The sequence below is a fragment of the Carica papaya genome, chromosome 6 (genome assembly GCF_054855325.1).
Source record: "Carica papaya isolate Zhongbai chromosome 6, ASM5485532v1, whole genome shotgun sequence".
Taxonomy (NCBI): domain Eukaryota; kingdom Viridiplantae; phylum Streptophyta; class Magnoliopsida; order Brassicales; family Caricaceae; genus Carica; species Carica papaya.
The window spans coordinates 34,568,681-34,594,283 of NC_142314.1; the positions used below are offsets into that span (position 1 = coordinate 34,568,681).

General features: G+C 33.5%; 1 protein-coding gene and 1 pseudogene across 5 annotated transcripts; both read right to left on the reverse strand.

Moving 5' to 3' along the window:
- Window positions 1–690: 690 nt before the first annotated feature.
- Window positions 691–22,346, reverse strand: PTAC3 (plastid transcriptionally active 3). Of its 5 annotated transcripts, XM_088221717.1 has the most exons (13): window positions 21,906–22,346; window positions 21,538–21,709; window positions 21,188–21,405; window positions 20,996–21,056; window positions 20,502–20,574; window positions 14,529–14,606; window positions 13,489–13,646; window positions 10,492–10,660; window positions 8,545–9,007; window positions 5,119–5,496; window positions 3,396–3,599; window positions 2,860–2,993; window positions 691–1,095 (listed from the first exon to the last, which is right to left on the reverse strand). In XM_088221717.1, exons 1-13 carry the CDS (start codon window positions 22,302–22,304, stop codon window positions 915–917), a joined length of 2,688 nt encoding a protein of 895 aa, XP_088077843.1. In that variant the 5' UTR covers window positions 22,305–22,346; the 3' UTR covers window positions 691–914. The 5 variants fall into 5 exon arrangements, with proteins under 5 accessions (XP_088077843.1, XP_088077844.1, XP_088077846.1 ...); XM_088221718.1 differs by lacking the exon at window positions 21,538–21,709 and having other exon boundaries at window positions 21,188–21,352; XM_088221720.1 differs by lacking the exon at window positions 21,906–22,346 and having other exon boundaries at window positions 21,501–21,679.
- Window positions 22,347–24,144: 1,798 nt separating this feature from the next.
- Window positions 24,145–25,043, reverse strand: LOC110814869 (two-component response regulator 24 pseudogene; annotated as a pseudogene).
- Window positions 25,044–25,603: the final 560 nt, after the last annotated feature.

Sequence of the window (25,603 nt, forward strand, 5' to 3'; positions counted from 1 at the left end):
TTTTTCCTTTAAGAACTTGAGGTTCAGTATTTACAATATATCAAACTATGAAAAAGATACATACTGAAGAGTGGAGGCAAAGGGCTCCAAACAAAGATCTGTTTATAGTTCTTGACTTCTTGAGTTTGATAATTGCGAAAAAGAACAAACAAAAAAAAAAGTTAAGCTTTATTTGATAATTTAAAGAGTACTTTTAAAAATTTGTAAAACATAACATAAAAGATGTTGACGTAGAAAATTTTAAAATGTTATTTTCGGTGCTTTTTTATAATTTTTTTTTTTAATGTTTTCATTGTTTAACAAGTATATAACTACTACATGAACAGAAAACATCTGTAAACATATAAACTAACATTTTAAAATTATAATAACAAATTTTCCAATAAAATTATTATTCAAATTAAACATTTCACGGTTTTAAAAAGTTCAAAATTAACACCTATGTCCACTAATCTGTATTTTCAAACAAAATCTACGGCCATAAGAACCTCCCACTTGATTTGGTCATGATCATAATTCATTTGTAGAAGCTCAAGGGCTTGTAACACTATTATTCTGATGAAGAAGAAGAAGAAGAAGACGAAGAAAAGAAAAGAAAAGAAAAAAAAATGAACTGCTACTACTACCTAGCTCATCCATAAACTATTACCAATCTTCAAACCTAATGAGATGAGGCAAAAACACAAGGTATGAAGATAATGGAATCACTATCTAATGTCAGATTGATTATTACGTACATGTTATACTCGATATAACAAACAATGATATTGCTCTGATTTTGAAGCATTAAAAATTCTTAGTGTGCAGCTGAGCCTAAAACAAAAATGCTGCTCTTAGTTCTAGAACAATTCTATATCTAAGGAAAGGGCTAACCTACAGCTTTTTAAACATATATATATATATATATAGCTTACCTACAGCTGTGATGATGTATCATCTGTTGCAGGGTTGATGACCTGCCTAGCAGAAATGACCTTGTCCAAGGTTTGATCTGGGACTGCAATTCCAGTAGTCTCCATGTCTGCAACAATTGCAATAGCTGCATCCAGCTCTCCGAGGTCAAGGCACAATGATACTATCTCATCATAAAGGGGACTGCCATAAAGAAAAAAAATGAGTAGAGGATATAACTTGCATCAGGGTGATTAGAAGTCCCCATAGAGCATTCAAGATTTGCTTATGGTAAATAATGCAGACCCAAGAATGAGAACATTAATTAGGACTGTCCCAGATATCAGAACAAACTCTGCAACTTTCCTGGTTTAGAGAGAGTCAGAAAATATGAAGAAAGAATTGCATTCTTGTTGTATATCTATTCATGAATCATGTAGGCTATTTATACACAAGAGTCCTATTTGAATAAGATAACTAACTAATTATAAAGCTCATTATATGATTTTTAATATGCTAAATTAAGGCCCAAGTGTAAGAGGGAATAAATCTAATACATAAAATACAATCAATACCATAAATACAATATTCTAACAATAAAGCTGATTGATATAATACAATTAATAAAATAAGTACGATATTCTAACATCCCTCCTCAAACTCAAGCCGGTTAAAGATTGGTTAGCTGGAGTTTGGAAACTATGGAACCGACCAGGTGGGTGAGCCTTGGTGAAGATAGGAATGAGTCTATGATTTTAGTTTTGTCGCAGGTAAGTTGTGGACATGGCAAGATATAATAGAATAAGAGAAGGAAGAAACTTATTTTTCTAATCCCTCTAGCCACTTGGTGAAAGATATAGAAAAGTCTTCCTGTATGTTATTCTTTTGATAGAATCCAGAAAGTTTGGTCCCAAACATTTGTTCCGTTTGAAGGTCACCTATTCAGCTTGGCTGAAGATTTAGGGGGCATCATAGACTTCTTGACTAGCCTGTAAAAACAGCCTTTTGTTTATTTCTTTTGTATGTACGTGGCACCCCCTTGGTCCTCTTTAATGAAGTTCATCTTTTTTTTCTTCAAACTGGAGCTCAGAGTATGAATTCACAAGTATAAAGCACAAATGTGCATGCAAATGCAGGGATATTTGATTTAGTAGTAGAGATCCAAAGGCAATATTTTAAAAAAGCATAATGCAGTTAGTTAAATATCTGAACAGCAATATCCAGGAATCATTTCTATCCAATTTCCTTTACTTTGGTTTGTGACAAGAGTTCTATTTCTTGGAACTTTTTATTTTTCAGAATTCTTAATTTTCCAGAAGCCATTGATATGCTCAGTCTTATTCAGATTTTCGAGTACATGGTTCTTTGAATTCATCTTAACTGTAGAGTCTGATCTTTGTATTCACGAGGTGCTTATTCCTGTAAGTTCTATATGAATTTTCTGATTCTTAATCCTGCTAAGCAGAATTCGTTTTATCACAAGCTTCTATGAAAGGCACCACTTTAAGTTTGCTTTGGCTCAAACAGAATGCTAGAATCTTTAGGAACCACAAGTCTCCTTTTTTTGCTCTGGGATAAAGTTTGCTTTCTGGCTTCCTTTTGGGCAACGAAATTTAAGGATGTTTCTTCATCAATTTGTACGGAGACTAACTGGCTATTATTTCCATTAAGCAGCTAGCATCTCTCTTTTTTGTTTGTTTTGTTTTCTCCCAGAGGTATCATATCCTCATTATCCGTATCTTTCCTTCTAATATATATTCTTTTTCTACCCAAAAAAGGTCCCACAGATATTTTGCTTGGCTAGGGAGAAAAAGAGGATAACATTTTATTTTCCTCTAAAAGACACATGCTTAAGTGGCAAGTTGGAGGATGACACTACTTAAACAAGATCCAATAAAAGCAATTTAGTATATAAAAGGATATGAAGGCTAACCAATTACTTTGTCAAATCAACAGACATAAAGTTACCTCCCAAAGACATAACCAAGACTATGCGAGGTCTGCAAGATCTTCAAGAAAGATGAAGGCATAGGAGCTCTTATTGCTGCTCGCAATATCATTGCACAATCCCCAATGGTCGGTGTTCCACCCAATTCTATTACCTGAAAGATTATTCAATGCTTAATATAGTCTATAAGAGCACACAATTGATTCAATAGTTTTGTGTGAAACATGACAAATGGTGAAAGGAAAATGAACAATCTTTTCGCACTATATTTTCTGCTAGATTTGCATTAAAGTCACAGTTGTAAGAAACATAAAGCTTATGGAAGAACATTACAAAATTTCTTTTAAAAAACATAATATACATATATATACACATTTAAATATAGGGTAACACCAATGTTGATTTTATACCAGAGAAAAAGAATAAAAATAACTGAGGAAAATCCCAATAGATCATCAAACTGGAAAAAACTGAAAAGACCACAAGAACAAGAAGATAATTCCATCATTATTGGTGAGGGATGTAGACATGTAGTTGGTAAAACACAGAAACATGCCTTCAGTAGTACTTGAATTGCCAACTCAACTTCCCATTCTTGTGACCATTTTCTAGGAGGTTTTTTCTTCAGCTCTCTCTCCCATGTCCAACCCCAAGCATCAGCTATTGTATACATGTCAGATACATCAAACACTTTTCTTTCTCTCATCTCCTTGAGTGCTTCAAATATATCCTCAGGAAACCAATCATCGTCGTCGTCGTCCTGCAGTCACAAATAAAAGAAATAAAAAAGAAATCTCCTCAAACCTTAGTGCCTATGTCATGCAGCACCAGCTGTAAAAGGTTGTGCTCTGCTTTGTTTGGGAGTTGCAAGGGAAGAGAAGAGAAAGGATAGGGAGAAGAGGAAAAGATGGCACTTCCCTTTTTCTTTTTTGGATACTCAAAATGGTGGAGAAAGAAATTGATGAGAAATAACTCAAGGTTCTTCATTTGTTGAGTGAAAAAGAAAAGAAAATACTTGTTTTTATAATTTTTTTTACCATTTCTCTCTTTCTCTCATATTTAATTAATTTTTTTATATAGTAGAAGAAGAAATGGGAAAATATAACATAGAGGACAAGCTATCCTCCAAAAAGAGAAAACATACCAAAAAATTATAAACGGAAAGAAAAAGAAGAGAAGTCTAAATACAAGATGCAACTCAATCCCCCTAAAGCAAAAAGAATAGGAGTAAGGTTAGTCCATCATGAAGATTATAAGTTGGCATGTCAATGGGTTTGGTAAAGTAAATATTCCAAAGCAGTTTAGGTACCCATGAATGGTCTCAGAACCTGAAGGCAATTCTAGGACACTCTGGATATCACAAGGGGGTGTCAGAATACAGGCTTGCTCCCTTATATATTTTAGTAAATATTAAGGGCAAGTAGTAATGATAGAGTTTTTATTTTATTTTATTTTCTTTTTATTTGCCCCAAACTGGGCGAACTAGGAACGCTATACATCGGAAGGAAATGGAAGATTGACATTCAACTCTCATTTCCTTTCTCTCCAAATTATGAACTCCAAAACAAGCAAAAACAGAACCATTTTCTTTTCCTTTGCCCTATTCTCATTCTCCTCCATCCAAATATATCCTAAAAGAAAATACTGAATAAGGTGCAATAGAAGCACACACCAGTTATAAAATACTTCCATCATACGCTGTCTTTTAGTTACTAGTGTTGTGTCTCCTTTAGTAGACACTTTAAGATAGAAAGTCCAAACTAAAAAGAAAAGGGTTAACAAAGTATTCAAAATCCAACGAGAAAAAAGCTATGACAATTACCATGTCTAGCTTTGAAATGGTTTTTTCTTTAAGGACAAGGATACAGGGATGAGGACTTGAATCTTAACCTAATCAAGAAATATAACTATCGCCAACGTATAATGACGGATGCAATTTTTAGAACCTGTAAAGTGTCTTGGCATCTTCCAATAATACCCATTCCAAAATGCATTAATAGTGAATATTTAGCATTTTGTCTAATGAGTAAATTACATTGGATACACGTAATGTACTATTTCTCTTGTCAAAATCAAGCGATTCAAGGATCATGTATCATTGCAGTATTTCAATCTTTTTCTCATCAACACAAAAACCTAGCGTTTTGCATGTTTAAAAATCAAAATGAACCAATTCAGAACAGAAACTGCAGGGAAATGATAGAAAAATGATTTTTATGGGAAGACCCTTTATAAGATAAATGCAAAGAAAAATATAGAACCATAACAATTTTTCTCACCTCTACAGATATTCGCGAAAGCTTCTTTCTTCTTTTCTTTGATGTAACTTCATCAGAATCTTTCAACAACTGGACACCAATCATTTGAAGAGGCTTCTTAGCTTCAACTTCTTTGTCCTTGACCCTGTCTCCGTCTTCTTGGCTCTCAGTTTGTTCTATTTCCTCTTCCTCATCAGCCTCATCATCTTCGACCTCCTTAGCAACATCTTCTACAGTATCTACATCATCCAGTTCCTCTGGAGGTTCTGACTCAACCATGTCCTCGGGGTTAGCCTGATCATGATTCAAACCTTCTCCAAGAAACCGACGTTTCCAGAACTCTGTGTTTCCTTCCTCCAGCTTGATTCGAGAAATTAGCTCATCCAGCTCCTCATCAATCTACAATTAAAATCATATAACCATAGGAGGATGATAATATGAATAATTTCTTCTGACAATATCTTTGAAACGATTTGACCACATACAAATGATATAATGGTAGATAACTCTTGACATTGATTTGAGGAATAATTTTTTACCAGTGATTTTTTTTTTAATAAAAGAAGAAGCTCTATTATGGAAGAGAGAAAAATAAAAGACTACAAGAATGAAGAATAAGACATCCTCTTCGTAATAAAACCAAAATAAGAAAAACCAAAAAAAAAGTAAACCAAAAAACACTCCACTATTCTATATGTAAAATAGCATTCCAACTATGATAGAGCTCTAAGATGCTCATGTTCGGGAAGTGACTGTGAGCTTTTGCCCAAAGGGACCCCATGAAGGTGACCCTCTCGTTTAGCTCGTAGATCAACATCGTCCAATAATGGAAAATCCGACGCCATGAAGCTGGCCCTTTCTCCTTGTCTTTTTACTGGAATCATAGCATTAGAGCTAGTACCAACGGAGTGCTACTCTTTATCACTCTGCAGTAGGTTTATATTGCAATTCTAGATCATCTCTACTTGTGGATCTCACTGATTCTGCACTTATTGCTAATTAGGGAACTAGCAAGAAGTAAAACATGGCTGATTTAAACCAACTGGCTGCCTAAAGCATGGTGGGATAATAAGTGAGAATCCCTAATTGTGAATCAGGCTTCTGAAGCTAGATGGAAGTAATTATCTTGCATGGTCAAGGTCTTATTTGTTGCTCATTCAAGCTCTCTTGTAATGGGTGTCAGGAACCTGATTGTTTAACAGCAGCTAGGAAGCAGGTTTTGATTTAGTTTTTGTGGATTTTAGGGCTGAATGGTGGTGATAATAGGGAGCAGCAGAGAAAGAAGAGGTAGGAGAAAGAGGAGAGCTGAGAAGGTAGAAGAAGAATAATGTTAGAGAGGAAAAGATGATCTTACGTAGATATTTTATTTACAATTCTTCTACAAGTCTGATTACTATATATAGCAGTACTAGAGAGAATAAAACAAAAAATAACAAACTAGGTATTCTTTTATGACTAACAGAAAAAACAAACAAAATAATAGAAATTAGGTACGGTGACAGCTAGCATTCCATTTGCCTCGTACTGGATATTCTTCTATGACTAACAGAAAAAACAAACAAAATAATAGAAATTAGATCCCTAATCTTTCCAGGTCCTGACATCGGATAAGCAGAAACTGACAACCACTGTTTAACCAACAATCAATGGAGATCTGGAAACTCCCTTGTAATACCATGGCTCATCCACTGTATGCAACCTCAAATTGCTTGAGGGTTATCGAATACAAATAAGATTTGGGATGTAGTATCTCAGCCCTACTCTCAGGAAGACAATAACGAAGAGATTTGTGAATTGTGAAATAAAGTGCAAGGGGTAAAACAAGGAGAGATGACAATCTCTCAATAATTTACTGAATCAAGTGGTTCGTGGCAAGCCCTGAAAATTGGTAGCGGAGCATATATATAATTTTTTATTTGGTTCGAACATAGAATATGATCAAATATAGGTTTCGATAACTGGTAAAGACCCTTTATCTTCTTTGAGACAAACTTATTCTTCTGTTCAGCAAGAGGAAAGTTGAAGAAATGCCATTATTCAATCTTGATGGACAGAGCAGGTTTAGTTGCCAATACCTTTCATAAGCAACTAAAAAGAAATGACTAAAGACTTCCTGATAAGGATTCATCTAAGATATGACTATTGTGGGAAGTTGATACATACCAAAGACAATTGTTGAAAGCTATATAGCTGATCAATTAGAGGGTGTGGAGTAAAAGAATGGGTTCAACAAGACCACAATAGAATCATTCTGAAGCTATGGGAACACCCGTGACAGCTAATATTGGGGTCTTCAAGAGGTACCCTAAGGTGTTCTTTATCTTGGATGAATCACCATCAACTCCAGTTGCTTCCACCAATTTTGCTAATTCAGTTATTGCTTTTCTTGCTGATTCTAAAACCCATGGTGAGCCACAGAATATCGATCCTAGAGCATTTGATCATATGATAGGCTCTTCCAATAGTTCGATCACTATTCTCCATATCCAGGTGAAACGAGTCTTTATTTCCTATATCTGGACCAGGCTCTGTTAATTGTACTTCCTCTATTAATTTCTCTTCGCTCCACCATATTCCTAATTTTCCAATTAGTCTTTTATGCATTAGTTCTCCAACAAAAGACCTCAACAATTGAATTGCATTTTTTTCATTCCTATTTGTCCTTCAAGATTTTAACACAGGAAGAATGATTAGCTATGTTAGACTGTGAGATAGTTTCTATGTCAGTAGAGGATGGCATCAACACTATTTTCTACCAAGAAAAGCCAACCTTGTTAGGATAGGTCAGGCCTGCCGACAAACAAATGATCGTATAGCAAAGGGGATTGGGACACCCATCATTTCAGCCTTGAAGAGGTTATATCCCAATTTGTCTAAGGATTGTAATTCAGATTTGTTATTCTATTATGCTTATGAATCGTAAAACACACAAGACATTCATATCCTTAACCAATAATAAGTCATTTATCTCAAAAAAAAAATTATCTCAAAAAATAATAAGTCATATTCCTTTCGTGACCACTCATTCAGATATACGAGGCCCTACCTAAAATGTCTTATTGTCTAGTTCTAGCTGATTTGTTACCTTTATTGATAATTATAAAAAGATAACATGGGTTTATTTGATGAAAGAACAAATGAGATTTCTCATGCTTCTAGTCATTTCACAAAAGGATTTGAATGCAATTCAATGCTATATAATCTTTTGTTTGATGGAGAAGAAAATCATGTTGTCTTTACTAACATAGATTGCATACTCTTTTAAATTTTGGTTTGATTATCCTAGTTTTTAGATGAAGCAATTATTTAGTTTTGGAAATCAAATTCCATTATGCACCCCAAAAAAAGCAAACTTATAGATAAATATAGCACTACTGCACGGATATGGAATTAGACCCAAAAGAATGTTCTTAGCAAATTGGAGATATTTGCTAATGAAAGACTAACCTCTTCTTCTTCCTCCTCGACAGGAGGAACCCAAAGAGGCCGACCACGAGATCGGTTTATTCTCCTTGCTTTTTGCACGCGCTGGTAAAGAACATTTCTTGTTCCATCAGTGGGCAAACCTTGTGCTTCGAGTTCTTCCTTCAACTCGGATACAATCATCTTGCTAGCTGCCTTGGGCTTCAGAACATTTTGTTCTGGACCCTTGATTATTTTCTTTAGCCTCTCCACCACTCTCACGTAGTCAGATTCAGATACATCCCCCAAAGCTATGAGTCCTTCATTCTGTAAGGTCTTCAAAACCTTCCGATGGTGCATCTTCCAATTTTCAAGACACCTTTGTTTAAATGAGGTTTCAATAGGATTGGAATATATGAAACCAGAAGCATCAGGATCTAGAGGTGTTTTTCCTCGCCGAGGAACCCATCTTTTGCGTTCACCAGTAAGCCCACCCTCTGCAATGTACCTAATTTAAGTCAAGATTGTCAAGGCCTTATAATTAGCAAAACATTAGACTGTTCCTAATAGAATACCAAGGTGAAAATAAAATAGAATAAAATAAGTCTCTCTTACATTCAAGAACTGCAAAACATCAAGCATTTCAAACAGGAAAAACATGAAGTTCAAATGTAAAATATATTGACAACCATAATATATCTACTGAATAATAACAAAGAGGAAAATTGATGCTGAATAAATATACAACTAAACTCACTTATAGAAGGTAATAATGCCAAATAAAAATTTAGCACCCAGTTGAGCACTATTTATAAGCAATATATAACCTTCCCAGAATTACTTTGGAATCTTCAGCTAGAAGTACATCCATTCTCTTATTCCATAGCAGACTATGATCGTTTATGTTCCAAAAACTTGCTGCTTTCTAAACGCAAGTGTCACATAAATGGAGTTTAAGAACCAAAATATGTCAAAGGGTGTTCAGATTGGCAATTTTTTATGCTTTAAGCTTTTTTACCTCGAATTATGCTCATACTGTTTTAAGCTAATGCTAGGATAAACTTTTTTTTGGGTTTTAGACTCTAATAAGTTGTCAACTATTAGTATTTAAAAGTTAAAGCTAAAAGATTGGTGAGAAATGACAAAAAAAGATAATTGATTGGTCATTTTAGTTAAAAATTTCAGAACATAACTTTTAAAGTTTAACTAAGTTATTTTAATTCACAATCTTCATCAAAAGAGCTTTTCGTTTTTCATTCAAAACCTTGGGAAAAAAAATAGCTATTTTGTGCAGCTTGTTACTTTTTATTAAGAAGTCAAGTAGCTTGTAGTCATTTTAGCATGCATAAAAAATTCAGTCTTCCTTTGTTTCACTAAAACAAAAACTTTAAACCCTTTGACCAACAAAAAGATCAATTCAAGGACCCTCTACAACTGAATATATTCATTTCATTTCTTTTTTATTTCCAGGTTATTTTGACTCTTCTTTCAGGACCTTAGGAGCACCGTACAGACAACAACCTACAGTAGCACTTCAAGTCTCCCATTGCACTTACCCTCTATATGTTTTATTTCCCCTTCAATTTCTAGTCGATTTTCATTTCTACTTCACATATTAGCCTTAATATGTCCCTTTTCTCATTCAATTTCTTGTCAATTCTTAATTCTAATTCTACTATCATGCTTGAGCTACCAATTAACACCAACCCCAGCTTGAATTTCTTAGTAATAAGATCAAAGCACACCTCAAAAGATAAAACTCATGGAATAAAAACAAAGAACAATCTACAAATAGATGAGGACCCATGTTTCGTATTTTTTCTTTTCTTTTGGATAAGAATCATGAACAATCTACTTCTTTTATTAGCTAAAAAAAACAAAAAAAGAACAATCTATCTATCAAAAAGAATAAAGAATAATCTTCAGCTAACTGCATGTCAATGAATTTGAAAGTCATTGAATCCAATAAAGTGTTTTAGTTAACAAACAAACCTAGCAATGTAATCAATCTCATATCCAAGCTCAGCTTCTTCTTGTAAAGGTTCAATCCACGAGCTAACCAATGTCCGATATTTTCTGCTCAAAATCGTTGCCCTTGGGGGAATAGTTTGGTTATCTTTGGCCATTGCTTCTAAAGCTTCTAGCAACTCGACAATTCGCCCTGGCTCAAACATGATTTTTCACCAGTTTATAAGCATTAACTTACATTCTGGAAAGCAAAAGCCAATATGTACATCGAGAACCCAGCATATTCAACATATTATGCCCTTATCAGTATATCAAAATTTAGTTATCCAGAAAACTGTAAGACAGCAACTAAGAAAGAAACTACAGTTTGCAGCTATCAATATGAGAAAGAAACATGATAAAATGTAGAAAAATCATCTTTTTTTGGTACAGAATTGGAGAGTCCAATTCATCTTAATAACTCAAAAATTTTAGTTTATTAGAACATAAATAATAAAGTTATTCATTTTCTTTTTTTTCTGAAATAAAAGTATAGAAGAATCGTATTGAGAAAGACTTCAAGATGACGTCACCCATGTATAAAGAAGAATTTACAGACCTATAAGAATATCCACAATAGATCCAAAATAATCTAAGCTATCAAGATTATGACCAAGAATATTTGATCCAAAATAGTGCAGCCATTTATCTTTGATAGTAACAAAATCAGTTTCAATTCCATAAAAAATTCTATTGTTCCTCTCCTTCCAAATAACAAAGACGACAGTCAAGGGGGTAATTTGAGATGCCGGTTTTTCAATCTGATCCCTTCCCAGGCAAGAAGTTCACTCTTAACAGATCCTGCAGTGACCCAATGAATACTGAGGAGATTAAAGACAATCGACCAGAGAATCTGGGTGACAGAGCAGTATAGTAGAAGATGGTGGCAAGTTTTTATGTTCTGTTTGCACATGGGGCATCTGTTGGCAAGGCTCCACCCTCTTTTCATTAGATTGTCAAAAGTAAGGATCCGACCCTTAGTCACTTCCCAAGTGAAAAAAGCAACTCTAGGGGGGCTTTAGATTTCCAGAGAATTTTGCTGGCGAATTCAGTCGAACCAGCAGGATGGTTTACAAGAGAGTTGTAGAGGGTTCTGACCAAGAACAAACCATTCTCGCAAAGGTTCCAAGTGAGTTTGTCATCGACGTTATTGAGTGAAAAACTAGACAGTAGGTGCAGGATGTTTTCAAACTCTTCGATTTCCCAATCTTGAAGGTTTCTGTTAACAACAACATTCCATACGTGCAGATCATTAACGCCAAAAGCTTCGGAAACAAGTAGGTTCTTATTTCTTGCAATTACGAAAATCTGTGGGAAGCGGCGTTGGAAACTAACAGGACCCAACCAGACATCAAGCCAAAAACGAGCCTTATTACCTTTGCCAACCACCCAGTTTGAGTGTTTAAGGACCTCATGATAATTAAGCATGATACCTTTCCATAAACTCTGGTCAAAAACATTGTTAGCCAGAAGGGAATGATCATAAACATTATTACCAAACCATTTACAGATGATAATTTTCTTCCAAAGGCAATCATCTTCATTCCGGAAGCGTCAAATCCATTTACCGTGAAGTGCCTTGGTAAGAGCAACTAGGGAACGTAAGTCCAGACCACCATTTGTCACTGGCTTCTTTATTTCGTCCCAGCTGACTAAATGAAGTTTCCTTTTAGACTCGTCTCCCCCCAATAGGAATCAAGACTGGACGGACTCCAATTTTTTGGCAATTTTCTTAGGGATGGTAAGTACCGAGAGGTAATAAATGGGAAGGTTGGACAAGGAGCTTTTTATAAGATTTAATCTCCCACTTTTGGACAAATATTTATACTTCTAATTAGCCAATCTTTTCTGGAACATATCAATAATTCAGTCCCAACAGCCACCATCTTTATGTTTAGCCCCTAGAGGAGTACCTAGATATTTTATCAGTAAAGTTGAAGTTTTGCAGCCTAGAACCCCAGCCAGCGGAATAGAAGGAGCATTTCCAATCTCAATTAACTCAGATTTGTCCATATTGATTTTGAGCCCGGATACGGCTTGAAAGCAAAGAAGAATACATCTCATAGAAAGTAAATTGCTAACATTAGGCTGACAGAATAGGAAAGCATCATCAGTGAAGAAAAGGTGAGTTAGTTCCGTCTGATTACCATTGTTACCCACCGCAATACCATTCAGTACCCCTCTGCTTCTGGCCAGCTCGATGAGCTTGTTAAGCGCTTCCAGGACAATGAAAGTTATTCATTTTCTTATAAGTTTAAACTTTTTAACTGATTGGTCAATCAACCAAACTATTCAACATAGTATCATTAAGGTCGTTGCTTTTTTTAAGGGTGGGGGAATGGCCCGGATGGATCTCATTTTGTATTACAGGAGGACCATTGGTTAGAAGATCTCTCCTCTTTGTAAACTATTCTCATGCCTTTTTTGGTTCTCTATATGTCATTGTAATCCTATATCTTTCTTCATAACATGCCAAGATTCTCAATTTTCTCAAAGCTTTCACCTTTCTCACAACCTTAATGACAGAAAGACCTTGGATTTATCAGCATTACTTAATGTGGTTGCACTTGCATCCATAGAACTTATGATCATAATTGGATCTTTGAAATGAATATAATAAGAAACTATGAAATAAAAAAAAAAATTAAAAAAAAACTATGAAATAGAAATCTACAGCTTTCTTCAAAAGCCTATATGGGTATACTCTATCATATTATTCTCTAACCAAAATGAATAGTAAATTGAGTCATTTCTATAACTTAGCTTCTAGATAATTAGTTAACAAAATTGTTTACAAGTTGCACAAATAAAAAAAATCTAACAAACATCACATTCAAAATAGACAAATGAATTGGACAAATGAGATTCCATAAGAACATTCATGCTTATAACTAATTTTAGCTTATGTATTGTGCACAAGGAAAAAATCAAGATATATTTAAGAATGTACATCCAAGTGTTCAAGTAGATGTACAACCATACCTTCTCGACATAAAGCTCGAAGATATAAAGAAAGTGGATCCCCAAACTTTCCTTCATTGTGCAAAATGCTGGTTCCCCCCTCAAATTTTATTAGAGCACGAAAATGCCGAATGGCTTCGCGTACAACACAATACTTGGTGAAGCATTCAACTAGCAGCCTGAAAATGTAACTATTATGTTGTTTATCATAGAAAAGAAAATAAGCTGTAAAGATCTATTTAAGTAGATATTGTTATGGTAATTACCAATTAAATTAAATATCCTAAGACATTAAAGCAAAAAAATAAAAAAAGAAAAGCAAGCCTAGTTTTTATATGCATTATGCCTATAACTTTTGTACTGAAACCCAGGAAATCCTTTCCCAAATGAAGCAAGCAAAGTGAAACAAACCAACCTTTGCGTATAGTTCCTCATAAAATGAAACCACACAGCTGAGCTTTCATCCACCCAGATCAAGTAAGAACTAACTTTGAACCCGAGAACTGCATCTATTACCAGTCATCTGAGCAGGGCCTCCAGTAAAAGATAAAATTCACAACAAAAGCCCCACACATATGAATCTGACTCTGACCTTGCTACAACTATCAACAGATTGAGAGTTGGCAAAGAAGGAAAATTTAGCATGCCACAGAAAGAAAGGCAAGGAATCCTTCTTAACACCATAAGACTTACTCAAAGACTTTTATCTCAAGTTTTCCTGCATTTTAGCAACAACTTAAGTTGGTTTGCTATGCAAAAGCCTAAGAATGAAAGGAATAAAATCCTACATATTGTCTGTATCAGCTAACAGAAGCAAACATATAAACAAAATTACTACTCCTTCAATCATTCCTCACTGTTCATTCAGAAGAAAGCTCCTAAATTAATTTAGTTTCAAATTTCTCACATGGAACAAAAGCCAAATTACTACAAGTTTTTGTAAATATGTTATACCACATCCTTTTCTTTTTGGAAGATGTACCACAAAATGATAGAAATTATCACAAATTTGCATGGTTTTCATAAAGACTTGAATAAAAGGGGGCAAGGATTTTACTTACGCATAGGTTTTCACATTAGGTTGCAAACGTTTGTGATCTTCAACCATCATGCCAAGTAATTCAGCAACATCTTGAACCCTGCAATTCATGTCAAAATCTCAAGGGCAATGGAAGGGACATGTACAGGGAACACCATAAATTTAAAACAACTTACAAACTATGCTTCAACCAGTTAGAGCGAAAAGAATTAAATGAAGTACCAAAATTGATATCATGTGAGGAACCTTACTAACTATCATAATTCCGTAATATTTGTCATAGCTCTAGGATCCTCATTTTTCCTGTTTCATCAATATCTCTTTATTAAAATGTAGATATTCTTTTTTTAATTCTACAAAATTATATATTCATCCATTCCTAAAGAAACATCTAGTGAGTTGAATGTTCCTAGTTCCCTTGTCCCATATTCCAACACCTGATGATCTTGGTCCTCTTATAGAGCCCTTTAATCATCATTGTCCTTTGTCCCTATTCCATAGGGTTGGCAATAAGCTCTGACGAGTCCCAATTTATGGAAAGTAGCTATGGATGATAAGATCAGCGCTTTGGTGATAAAAGGAAACACGGGAAACATGTTAATCCGCCCTTAGAAACCAGTAGATTGTAGATGAGTTTTTATTATAAGCCAAAAGGTGATGGAACTGTTGGCATCAGTTAGTGGCAAAGGGTTTACCCAAATGTACAGTGTTGAATACCAAGAGACGTTTCCTCAAGTCGCAAAAATAAATACAACAAGAATCTTCTCATCATTTGCAACTAATTATGACTAGGACTTGCAGCAGCTTAATGCTAAAAATATTTTTCTGCATGAAGATTTGGAGTAAAATGTCTATATAGAGATTCCCCAGGATTTATATCAAGGAGATTGAGAGTAGAAAACACTCTACAGACTAAAGCAATCTCTGGGAGCACAATTTGCCAAGTTGAGTACCGCTATGAGATGAGATGATACAGAAGAAATGGCAAAACAGAAGGGGTCTCTACCTCAAGCATTTGAGATCAAACATTTGGCCGAACTTCAGTTTCTTAGGGTGTCAAGTCGTAAAATGGAGTTTTCATCTCCCACTGCAAATATATTCTAGATCTTCGTGAAAAAGTAGGCATATTTAGTTGTAGACTGGTTGGCTCTCCCATCAGATCCAACCACACGTTGCAAGATGATGATGGTAAGTGAGTTGGGAGATTGATCTACCTATCCCACATCAAACTGGATATTGTGTATGTTGCAAGTGTGGTGAGTCATGACATGCATGAACCTCAAGAACCATACTTGGAGGCAATTGATCGAATTCTCATACAACTAAAGTCTACTCTTAGCCTACTTTTTTTCTAAGTATGGTCACCTCAAAGTAGAATGATTCGTTAATGTAGATTGGATTGGATCTCCTAATGACAAAATGTCTACATCAAGCTATTGTATTTTTTAGGTGGTAACTTGGTTGCTTGGAGAAGTAAAAAATGGTACATGGTTATAAGGTCTAGTGCAGACGCGAAATACAAAGCAACAGCAAAAGGTGTGTAAAACTATTTTGTGCAAAAGTTATTACAAAAATTGAGGATGTTAGAAAAAAATAATCTAACAGAAACAATGATAGTCATTTTTTCTAGTAGAAATCAGTAGCCCATGATCAGCATGAAAGATTAAGTATGTTGAAATTGATAGTCATTTTTATCAAGGAAAAAATAAATAATGATAGTCTTTTTTTTCTATAGAAATCCATATATTTCATTAAGTAAATGATACTTGTACTGTACACCAACAATAACACAACCTCCTAACAAAAATACACGTAATACAATTTCCTAATAAAAACACACAGAAAAGCACATTTCATGATTTAAATTCACTCTCATAGATATTGGGTAGACGCATCCACCACCAGTCAATGAATGGTAGTCTAAACATCAGCTACGTGACTTCTATAGATCAACTTCTTGACGCTTTCACCAAAGGTCTTGGTGGTAAACAATCCCATGGTTCTTTGCAAGATGAGTATGAGACCTATCTATGCACCATCTTGAAAGAAAGTGTTAGCTATCACAATTCCACAATATTTGTTAATAACTCCACAATCCTCGTTTTACAATGCTTTTAATATTAAGGATTTTTGTCCTATCAGTTTGGTTGGATGTATTTATAAACTCCTCTCTAAAGTGCTGCCTAACATATTGGCTAAGGTTGTCAGCTCGGTCATTGGGGAAAATCAACAAGCTTTTGTTTATGGAAGTCAAATTACGGACGTTATTCTTATGACCAATGAAGTGGTTGACGATGTCATTAGAAATAAGAAAAACGGCATTCTCTATAAGCTTAACATGAAAAAGGCATTTGATCATGTCTCTTGGGAGTTCATTGATTATGTGTTGGAAAGATTAGGTTTCGGTATCAAATGGAGAAGTTGGATCAAGGTGTGTATCACATCCACTTCTTTTGCTGTTATGATTAACGGTGGCCCTTCAAAATTCTTCAAGGTCACTAGAGGCTTAAGGTAAGGGGATCCCCTCTCTCATTTACTATTCATCATTGCTATGGAAGCCCTTAATAAACTTGTTTTACAATCTCGTTCCTTAGGACTATTTAAGGGTGTTTTGGTGGGAAACAGAAGTTATCAAATGGAATTTTCTCACTTGTTCTTTACTAATGATACTCTATTTTTTTGTCATGATAGTACAAGCAATATTTTGCACCTTAGATGCATTCTACTATGTTTCTAGACGGTTTCTGGACTCAAAATTAATTATGTTGGGAGAAAATTCAATCTCTGACGGATCTCTTGCTAGTGTTCTTGGATGCAAAGCTGCCCGCCTCCCCATTAAATATTTGGGTGTACCTCTTGGTGTCAAACACAAGGATTGCATCTCTTGGGAGTCGGTTATTGAAACTGTCCAAAGTAGGTTAGCTCGTTGGAAAAATAAATATTTATCTAAAAGTGGTAGGATGACTCTAATCAAAAGCACTTTATCCAACCTACCTAACTACTACCTCTCGGTACTCACCATCCCCAAAAAGATGGCCAAACGTCTTAAATCCATCCAATGTCGCTTTTTTTGGGGGATGATAATTTGAACAAAACATTTCACTCGGTCAATTGGGATGAGTTGAAAAAACCGGTTAAAATCGGTGGCCTTGGGTTTAAATCCATTATTAGTCTAAATAATGCTTTACATGGCAAATGGATTTGGAGGTTTTGGAATGAGGATAACAGGCTGTGGAAGAAAATCATTGTTAGTAAGTGGTTTGTCGGTGATCCTCATAATTGCACCTTGGTGGATAAGAGCACATACGGTTCTAGTCTTTGGAAGAGCATTTAGAATGCAAGAAGTCTTGTGCTTAATAACTCCAAATGGATGATTGGCAAAGACGATAAGATTCAGTTCTGGCAGGACACTTGGCTTGGCCAAACGTGTTTTCAATTCCTATTTCCCAATATTTTTGCCATCGCTAGATCGAAATCTATGCTCATTGAAAAAGCCTACGATTCCTCTACTTCTCTGACATGGGTTGTAGATGTTGTTAGGAATTAATGACTGGGAAGTGGTGGAATATGAAAACCTGCTTTGTCTCTTGGCTTCTGCAAAAATTGAGTCTGAACATGATAAATTAAACTGAAATCTTTCCAAGAAGGGTTCCTTCTCTGTTTAGTCCCTGTATAGCTTTTTGGCAGACAACAATGTTACTCCTACTTCCTTCCCTCGCCCCACCCAAGATTTCTGTCTTTGCTTGTGAAGTTGCTATGAATGTCATTCTTACTCTTGATAACCTCAGGAAAAGGGGTTTGTTTCTGGCTAATTGGTGCGTTATGTGTAAGTAGAATGATGAATCTTGTAACCATCTTCTCCTCTGGTACCCTGTCTCCTATAATCTATGGTCTATGATTTACAAGCTGGTTGGCTTTTTCTGAGTTATCGCTGGCTCTGTAAAAGAGGAGTTACTTGCATGGGAAGGCATCAATTTCCTTAACATATGGCATAAATTCATTCCTCTTACTATCCTCTGGATCATTTGGAAGGAAAGAAACTACAGAATTTTTTAAAATAGAGAAACTAACATTATTTCTATCAAGGACAAATGGTTGCACTTTTTTTGGTCCCATTGTTCTTGATCATAACCTTGTCTCTTTTGATGATCTGGGTTATATTGTTGATATTCTTACCGACCTATAAATTCCTTTTATACACAGGTTCGCCCCCTTGGCATCTCTTTAATATATCGTCTTACTTTTATCTCAAAACTCCACAATCCTCGATTTCCTTGTTGTAACATTAATATCTCTCTCATTAAGGTGTAATTATTCTCTTTTTAATTCTTTAATAATTCTGTAACCATATACAGTTCAATCTACATACAGTTCACTAGTGTATGTGCAGATATATATAAAGGTTCATAGAATAATAGACAAAAATTTCTTCTTTTCCCATTCTCTGTTCACTGTAAAGGTTCATCTGATCTTTTACCACATAATATACAACTAACTCTCTAAATGTCATTCCAACTGGTCATCTTTAGATTCCTCCCAAACTAGAGCTCATAGAACGAGAAGAGCTCTATAATCTTTTATCACACTTCCAAATGCACAAGAAAATTTCTTACTTATAAAAACCTAAAATGCCAATTACCAATTTTGATGTATAAAAAATATATTATGCTCTTCGAAATCAGCTTAAACTCTCGTAACAATTGCCTATACTCAAGTATTTCACATGGCCTAGAGTTAGAGATCTAGTGTTCAAATCCTAGCTCTCACCCCATTATGAGCTTGAGATCTTAGTTTTTGAGTCTTTTACTTTGTATATTTGTTAAGTATTCTGGTTATCTATTATAGTCTATTATTTAATATGTTATCAAAAAAGATAGCTAGTTTCTGAATCCCAAAACTCGTTCTATTTCTGTTACTTGAAGGTCAATTCAATGCACGAAAGGCCTATGCTTCATCCCCACTTCCAGAATAGCCAACTTGTGCATGATGAAGTGTATTTATATATCATGTATAATAGGTCAGACTTTCCTATCAGCTAAGCATTTGGATTAATGGCAACAATAAATTATTTTATAATGAATAACTTAAAATTCTCAAAAGGGCATCTTCGTAATATTAGACCATTTAACAAAAACGTTATGGACCTTTACATGATATAAACATTAATATACTTATACACCCACTAAGACAACTTGTGCAGAAACGCTACCAATATAGAGAATCTTCTTTGGATGATATTTATGATAGGAGTTTTCACGCACCTTAAAATATCTAGTTTTAGTCATAGTTACTACACAAAGCCCCCAAGGAGCCTGTCACTATAGTCCCACCAAGATGCAAGCATAAATGTGTCCTCTCCGAGGCAACTAGAAACACAAATTACTATTGCATGTTGGTCCAAATCTATGACCTCCTTATGGAAGAATGGAAACTATACCAATTGGACTACCACCTTGGTCATATATAAATTGACCTCATATTAACAGATAACTAGATTTGCCTTCAAAAAGATACTCTTAGACTTCTAGACTTAGTTGCATCCTTCAATTTGCATGAATTACTTCATTTTGTTAGCGATCTGAGCTTTTATGTCATTATTCAGGTTTCTGAAGGAAATGATCAACAGTAACAAATAGTCAAAGCAAGTCATTCTTTCTCACAAACAGTGCTAATCAATGAGATTGATTTCAAACATGACCACTGACACCCAGGTGGCTTTCACATAAAAATGAATGAAATATTTGTATGCAAGAAAAAAGAAAGCATCTGGATTATTTTGTTTATTGATGATTCTTCTTCAACAAACACTCTTCAGACAGCCTAACTGTGATAACCTGATTAAATTCATCAATGCAACTCCTCGAAAAATGAATAGGGTCATATAAAGAGTTTAACAAGAATATTATCTATATATTCAAAAAAGAAACATCATCACACTTTAACCTGCTAAATAATGTGCATGACTGAGTTCATTTCTACGTGCTAAAAACCCCACCTATCATAAGATTCAGCTCTTGTATATGCTTGGATTACCCAGTTATATGTCTCTGTATCAGGTTTCATATAATCTGCCATGTGAAGACAAGTTATAAGCATGAGAAACCTTCAACCATACAACTCAAAAAAGAAAACAAAACAATTAGAACTCCTTTCAAAATGACCAAAATCATAATCATTTAATTTGTTAAATGATAATTCTCGAAATTTTGTTAACTTTCTATCATGGTTAATACAATGAAGATATAATGAAGCCAAGTTCAGAAATTAGTGCATATAAGCTTTCATAATCACGGGAATGGAATATCTAGCAGATAATTAGACTAAACCACTTATTTGACAGTAAAGCACTTTTAGTTTAAGTTTCTTTACTATGAGCGTTATGTTGAAAGTCATCTGGTGGATGAGCACTTAAGCAACTCCATTCCTATAAAAGATAAAAGAAGTTCAGCAACTCGCAGAGTTGATGAAACAAAGAAGAAAAATTCAAACCTTCTCCATATTCCATGTTCTCAAAGGTTGCAAAAGCTACCTCGGGAATTCCACATGTTGCCTAGATTAAGAAAAACAGATTAAATCAGTTTAATTCAATATTAAAAATTGAAGTTTTTTTTATAAAATATAGTCAATGACGCATGTGCAAGTGATGAGGTGCAGCACTGTCATTACATTTAGAAAACTAACCTGAACACTAAGTAGGCAATTGAAATGAAACGTTGTTGCTGGTCGTCCAGCTGCTTCCATTTCATATGCAATTTCTAAGGCATTAGAATGATCACCTGCTTTACAGTCTTCCTCAATCATAAGATCATAGAGTTCATCAGTGGCTCTAAGCCCGCCTTTGGCACCCTTCAAGAACACCTTGTTAGCATCTTGTAAATGGTTGCTCCTAACAAGCTCCTCTGGTCACAAGAACTTGACCATCTTTAGCCAAAATTTTCAAATTCATAACATCAACCATAGCTGTAACTGTAAACTAAGATCGAAACTACCATACATGCAGCTTAAATCACGGAATTAGGTAGACATTATACCAACAAGAATCAGCCAAGATCTGCGAATATCATAATTTAACTTCTCCATTGATGCAAGGATTTCTAGGCCTCTCGTAGCATGACCTCTAGAACCAAACAAGCGAATCAGCGCAACCAGTGTTTCATGGAGAGGGCGTAGCCCTGCACTCAACTCCTTTCTCAGTGATTGCATCTGCATTTTTATGAAAGCGATTCTTCTCCGTGACGACAGCCAAGTCGAGTAAAACGACAATAGTTTGACAATAGTTGCGAAATTCAAACAAAACATTCAAGTAAAGAAACATATTACCAGCAGAGATTATGAACGAAAACAATATCTAGATTCTAAAAAGAAATCTAGAGAGGAACTGAAAGTTCATGGAGAGTACCGCTCCTTCTTCGTCGCCATTAAGCACGTGCGCAACGACCAGACCGTGGAAGGCGCGCGGACCAGGGCTGAGCCCGGCGGCGATCATGTCGTAAATGACATCAGAGACGCCGATAGAGTCGCGGTTCCTGGCGCGGTCCATCAGCTCCTCCATGAAGGTAAAGCGAAGCCCCTTCTCCAGCGCTGAGACGACGACGAGGCCACTAGAGGAAAAAGCATCTGCTTTGTCTCTATGCTTTTCCTCCTGCTCTTTATGCTTCATCTGCTGCTTCTTTCTTCTCCTCGGTCTCTTCTCCGGAGCTGAAATCGCACAGTGCAACGGTGAAACGGGAGCATTTTTGTAGGGGAGGAGGAGGGATTTGGAGGGAAATGAACTGCGGGGAGAGAACAGGAGTGACATCTTCGAGCGGATAAGAGACGGAGTTTGATTTTAAGATATTTGGTAAATTACCCTCTTATATATATACATATATATGCATAATAAAACAATTAAATATCATATCCAGGTATCTGAAAATGTGTACGTATATATATATATATATATGTATGTATATCATATCTGAGATAGAGTAGACATGACATCCGATTGGTTTTGAACTAATAAATAAATAAATAATCAATTTAGTTGTTTAACTTTTTTCACTTTAACATTTTTTTCCTTGCAATTTAATTCAGATATTCTTTATTTATTTTAAATATTCAATTTTTTTATTAAAATATTTAAAATATATTTAACCAATTAATTAAATTAATAATAAAAAAAGATATAATATTTTTATTAATTTAATTAAATAGCCTATATTTTTTGGATTTATTTTTTTAAAAATTAAATATTATCTAACCCATTTTAATTTTTTATTAAAAAATAAATGCAAAATATACTTTTAAAATAAATTATTTTTATTTATTTTTTAGAATATTTAAATACGATATAATAATTTTAACTTTTTATTAAAAAATAAATATAAAACATTATATATTAAATTATAATTAAAAAAATTAGGGACCAAACTGTAATAAACATCATACTTCAAAAATTAATACAATAATTTGTTCAAATAAAAAAGGACAACCAATGGATTTGGTGACAAATTTCGCAAAATTTTAATCAATTTTTAAATATAAAAAGTCAATCTTGGATATATGCATATAAATATATAATTTATATATACATTGAATTTAAAAATATATTACATTAATTTTTAATTAAAATTAAGATACACATTATGTACAATCTTAAATTACAGAATATATTACATAAACACTAACTTAAAAATAAATATTAGATATTTCTAATTAAAATTAAAATATATATTATATATACAACTAAGTAATTTTTGAATATTTTTTTTTTCCTTTTAAACTAAACTTAAGTTGACTTAGATTTAGTTAATTAACATAAACTAAATCCATTTTAATCCCATTAATCAACACAATTAACATAATTTTTTTCTTTTCTCATTCGTAAATAGAAGCACACTCATCTTAACAAAGAAAAATAAAGAAAATTCAAGAATCTCCTTTAGATATAAATATATAAGTTATTGTTTCATTGCATAAGATTATATTAAGCAATTGTATTGATTAATTAATATGTTTTTTTAATATTATGTTATTGTACTTAATCGAGATTCATCTCCATTAGAAAAAAAGAACATAATTGATAGTTCGATATAATAAGTGCCGAAAAAAAAATACTAAATGTATGCTATTTTGAATTTTAAAGGGGTAGGTAAGTAATTTTATACATTTTATTATGATATGTTTTAAAATATTTAACCGTAAAGTAATATTTAGTTCTATTTTAAAAAATTTATTAAAATAATTTTTTTTATAAATTTTATGTTAAATATGAATAAGATAATTCATACTATATATTTACACAAGTTTTAATTAATCTTTTTTTTTTCTTTAAGATGATATTCATTATGTCTAGATGTAAACCATAAATAAACGATATAACAAAAATGTTATTTGTTAATCACACAAATAAAAGCATACACATAATATAATAATTAAAAGAAGCTTTCCACCCATGTAATAAAGTAAATATTTATTCAAGCAACAACTTTATTTATATAGATTATTCAACTCTATAAGTTCATATATCTATAAACTTTTAAATATATATAACATAAAAGAAAATTTTATTTAAAGCAAACAATATGTTTATTTAGTTATGCAGACTTATAATTTATTTCATATCTCAATTGATGTCACGAACCACTAATAAAAAATGATTAGTTCTTCTTGAGTTTCTCGAGTAAATTGGCAACCTTAGCTGAAGTTAACGGCTTTGCATAGAAATCATCAAGTCCTGCTTCCATAAAAGCTTGTTTCTCTTCTTCACTATCATTAGAAGTTAAGCCAACAATCATGGTACTCACTCCCATTGCTCGCAACTTCATTGTTGCCTGTGAAATAAAAAGACATATCAAATATACCTTAAGAATAGTATTTATTAAACCTAGGTTCTATAGAAAATGATTATATATATGCCAATATCGTCTTGATATAAAACATAATACCTAAATATATTTAAATAATTATTGTTCTAATTACTTCTTTTTGTTAAAAAAGTAAAACAACAAAATATAAATTTTTATATTTTTCTATTACCTTTTAATTGCATAAGCTTAACGCACCAATAATAACTTATTCAGACATTTGTTTTAAATTAAATTCAAGTAATTAAATTATATAAACACAAAAAATTCATTGCTAATCAAATTCGATTTTACTAAATAGTATCAATATAAGGAGTGTGATGCTTATTCAATATAGATAGATATATCCATAAAGTATGATAAATCACATATAATATATTAAATTATTAAAAATAAAAATAAAAAAATACCATAGGTCCATTCATGATAGGCATGTTGTTATCCATTAAAACAAGATCAAATGAAGCCCCTGAAAGAAAAAGATTAACAGCTTCTTCTCCGTTCTTAGCTACGGAGGGTTTTAGACCTGCCTTGCGAAGAGTTAATTCATGCACCTTGCGAATCACAGGATCATCTTCAACAATCAATATTGTTATCTTCTTAGTGTTGTCTAAATCGAGAGCTACATCAACCTTTTCATTTTGAACAAATTTCGTATTTGTAGAGCTAGACTCGTTATTGACAGAATTCATGTTTCAATATTCAAACTTCCTGCAAACACAAAAAAATATCTTATATAAGTAAACAACAAGTATGATGAATATTTTATGCTACCTTATTTACTAGTATACGCAACTATATGCAAGAAGCATAAATTGAATATTTTTATTGATTATATGCATAACAACGATTATAAATGAATGTAAAAAATTAATAATAAAATATAATATAGTTTAAAATACCTCACTGAAAATTCTTCTATGAGTTTAAGATTGAAATTTGATGGTGACAATATTTACAACCTCCATAGCAGTCTTTATATAATGAATCAAAAGAAGGATATGAAGTAATTAATTTAGAAAGAAAGCTATGACGGTTGCCAAATGTTCATGAAATAGCAGTATACAGCACAAAAGTTAATGGATTATGTAAATCAGATCTATTAAGTTGGATTTTTTTTTTAGATTTTGTGATAAGAAAATCCGATCTTATATGTGCAGATTTAAGTATAAATATTTAAGATACTTTCATCACCAAAACTAACAAAATCCGCTCACAGAAATTTTTTCTTTCAAGAAAATCAGCAGGCTAA

Coding starts and splice junctions, on each gene's coding strand:
- PTAC3 (XM_088221717.1), bottom strand. CDS start 22,304: ATGTCACTCCTGTTCTCTCCCCGCAGTTCATTTCCCTCCAAATCCCTC. Junction 21,406..21,537: donor ATCTTGGCTGATTCTTGTTG/GTATAATGTCTA, acceptor TCTTGTGACCAG/AGGAGCTTGTTAGGAGCAAC. Junction 9,008..10,491: donor GAGATTGATTACATTGCTAG/GTTTGTTTGTTA, acceptor GACTTAAATTAG/GTACATTGCAGAGGGTGGGC.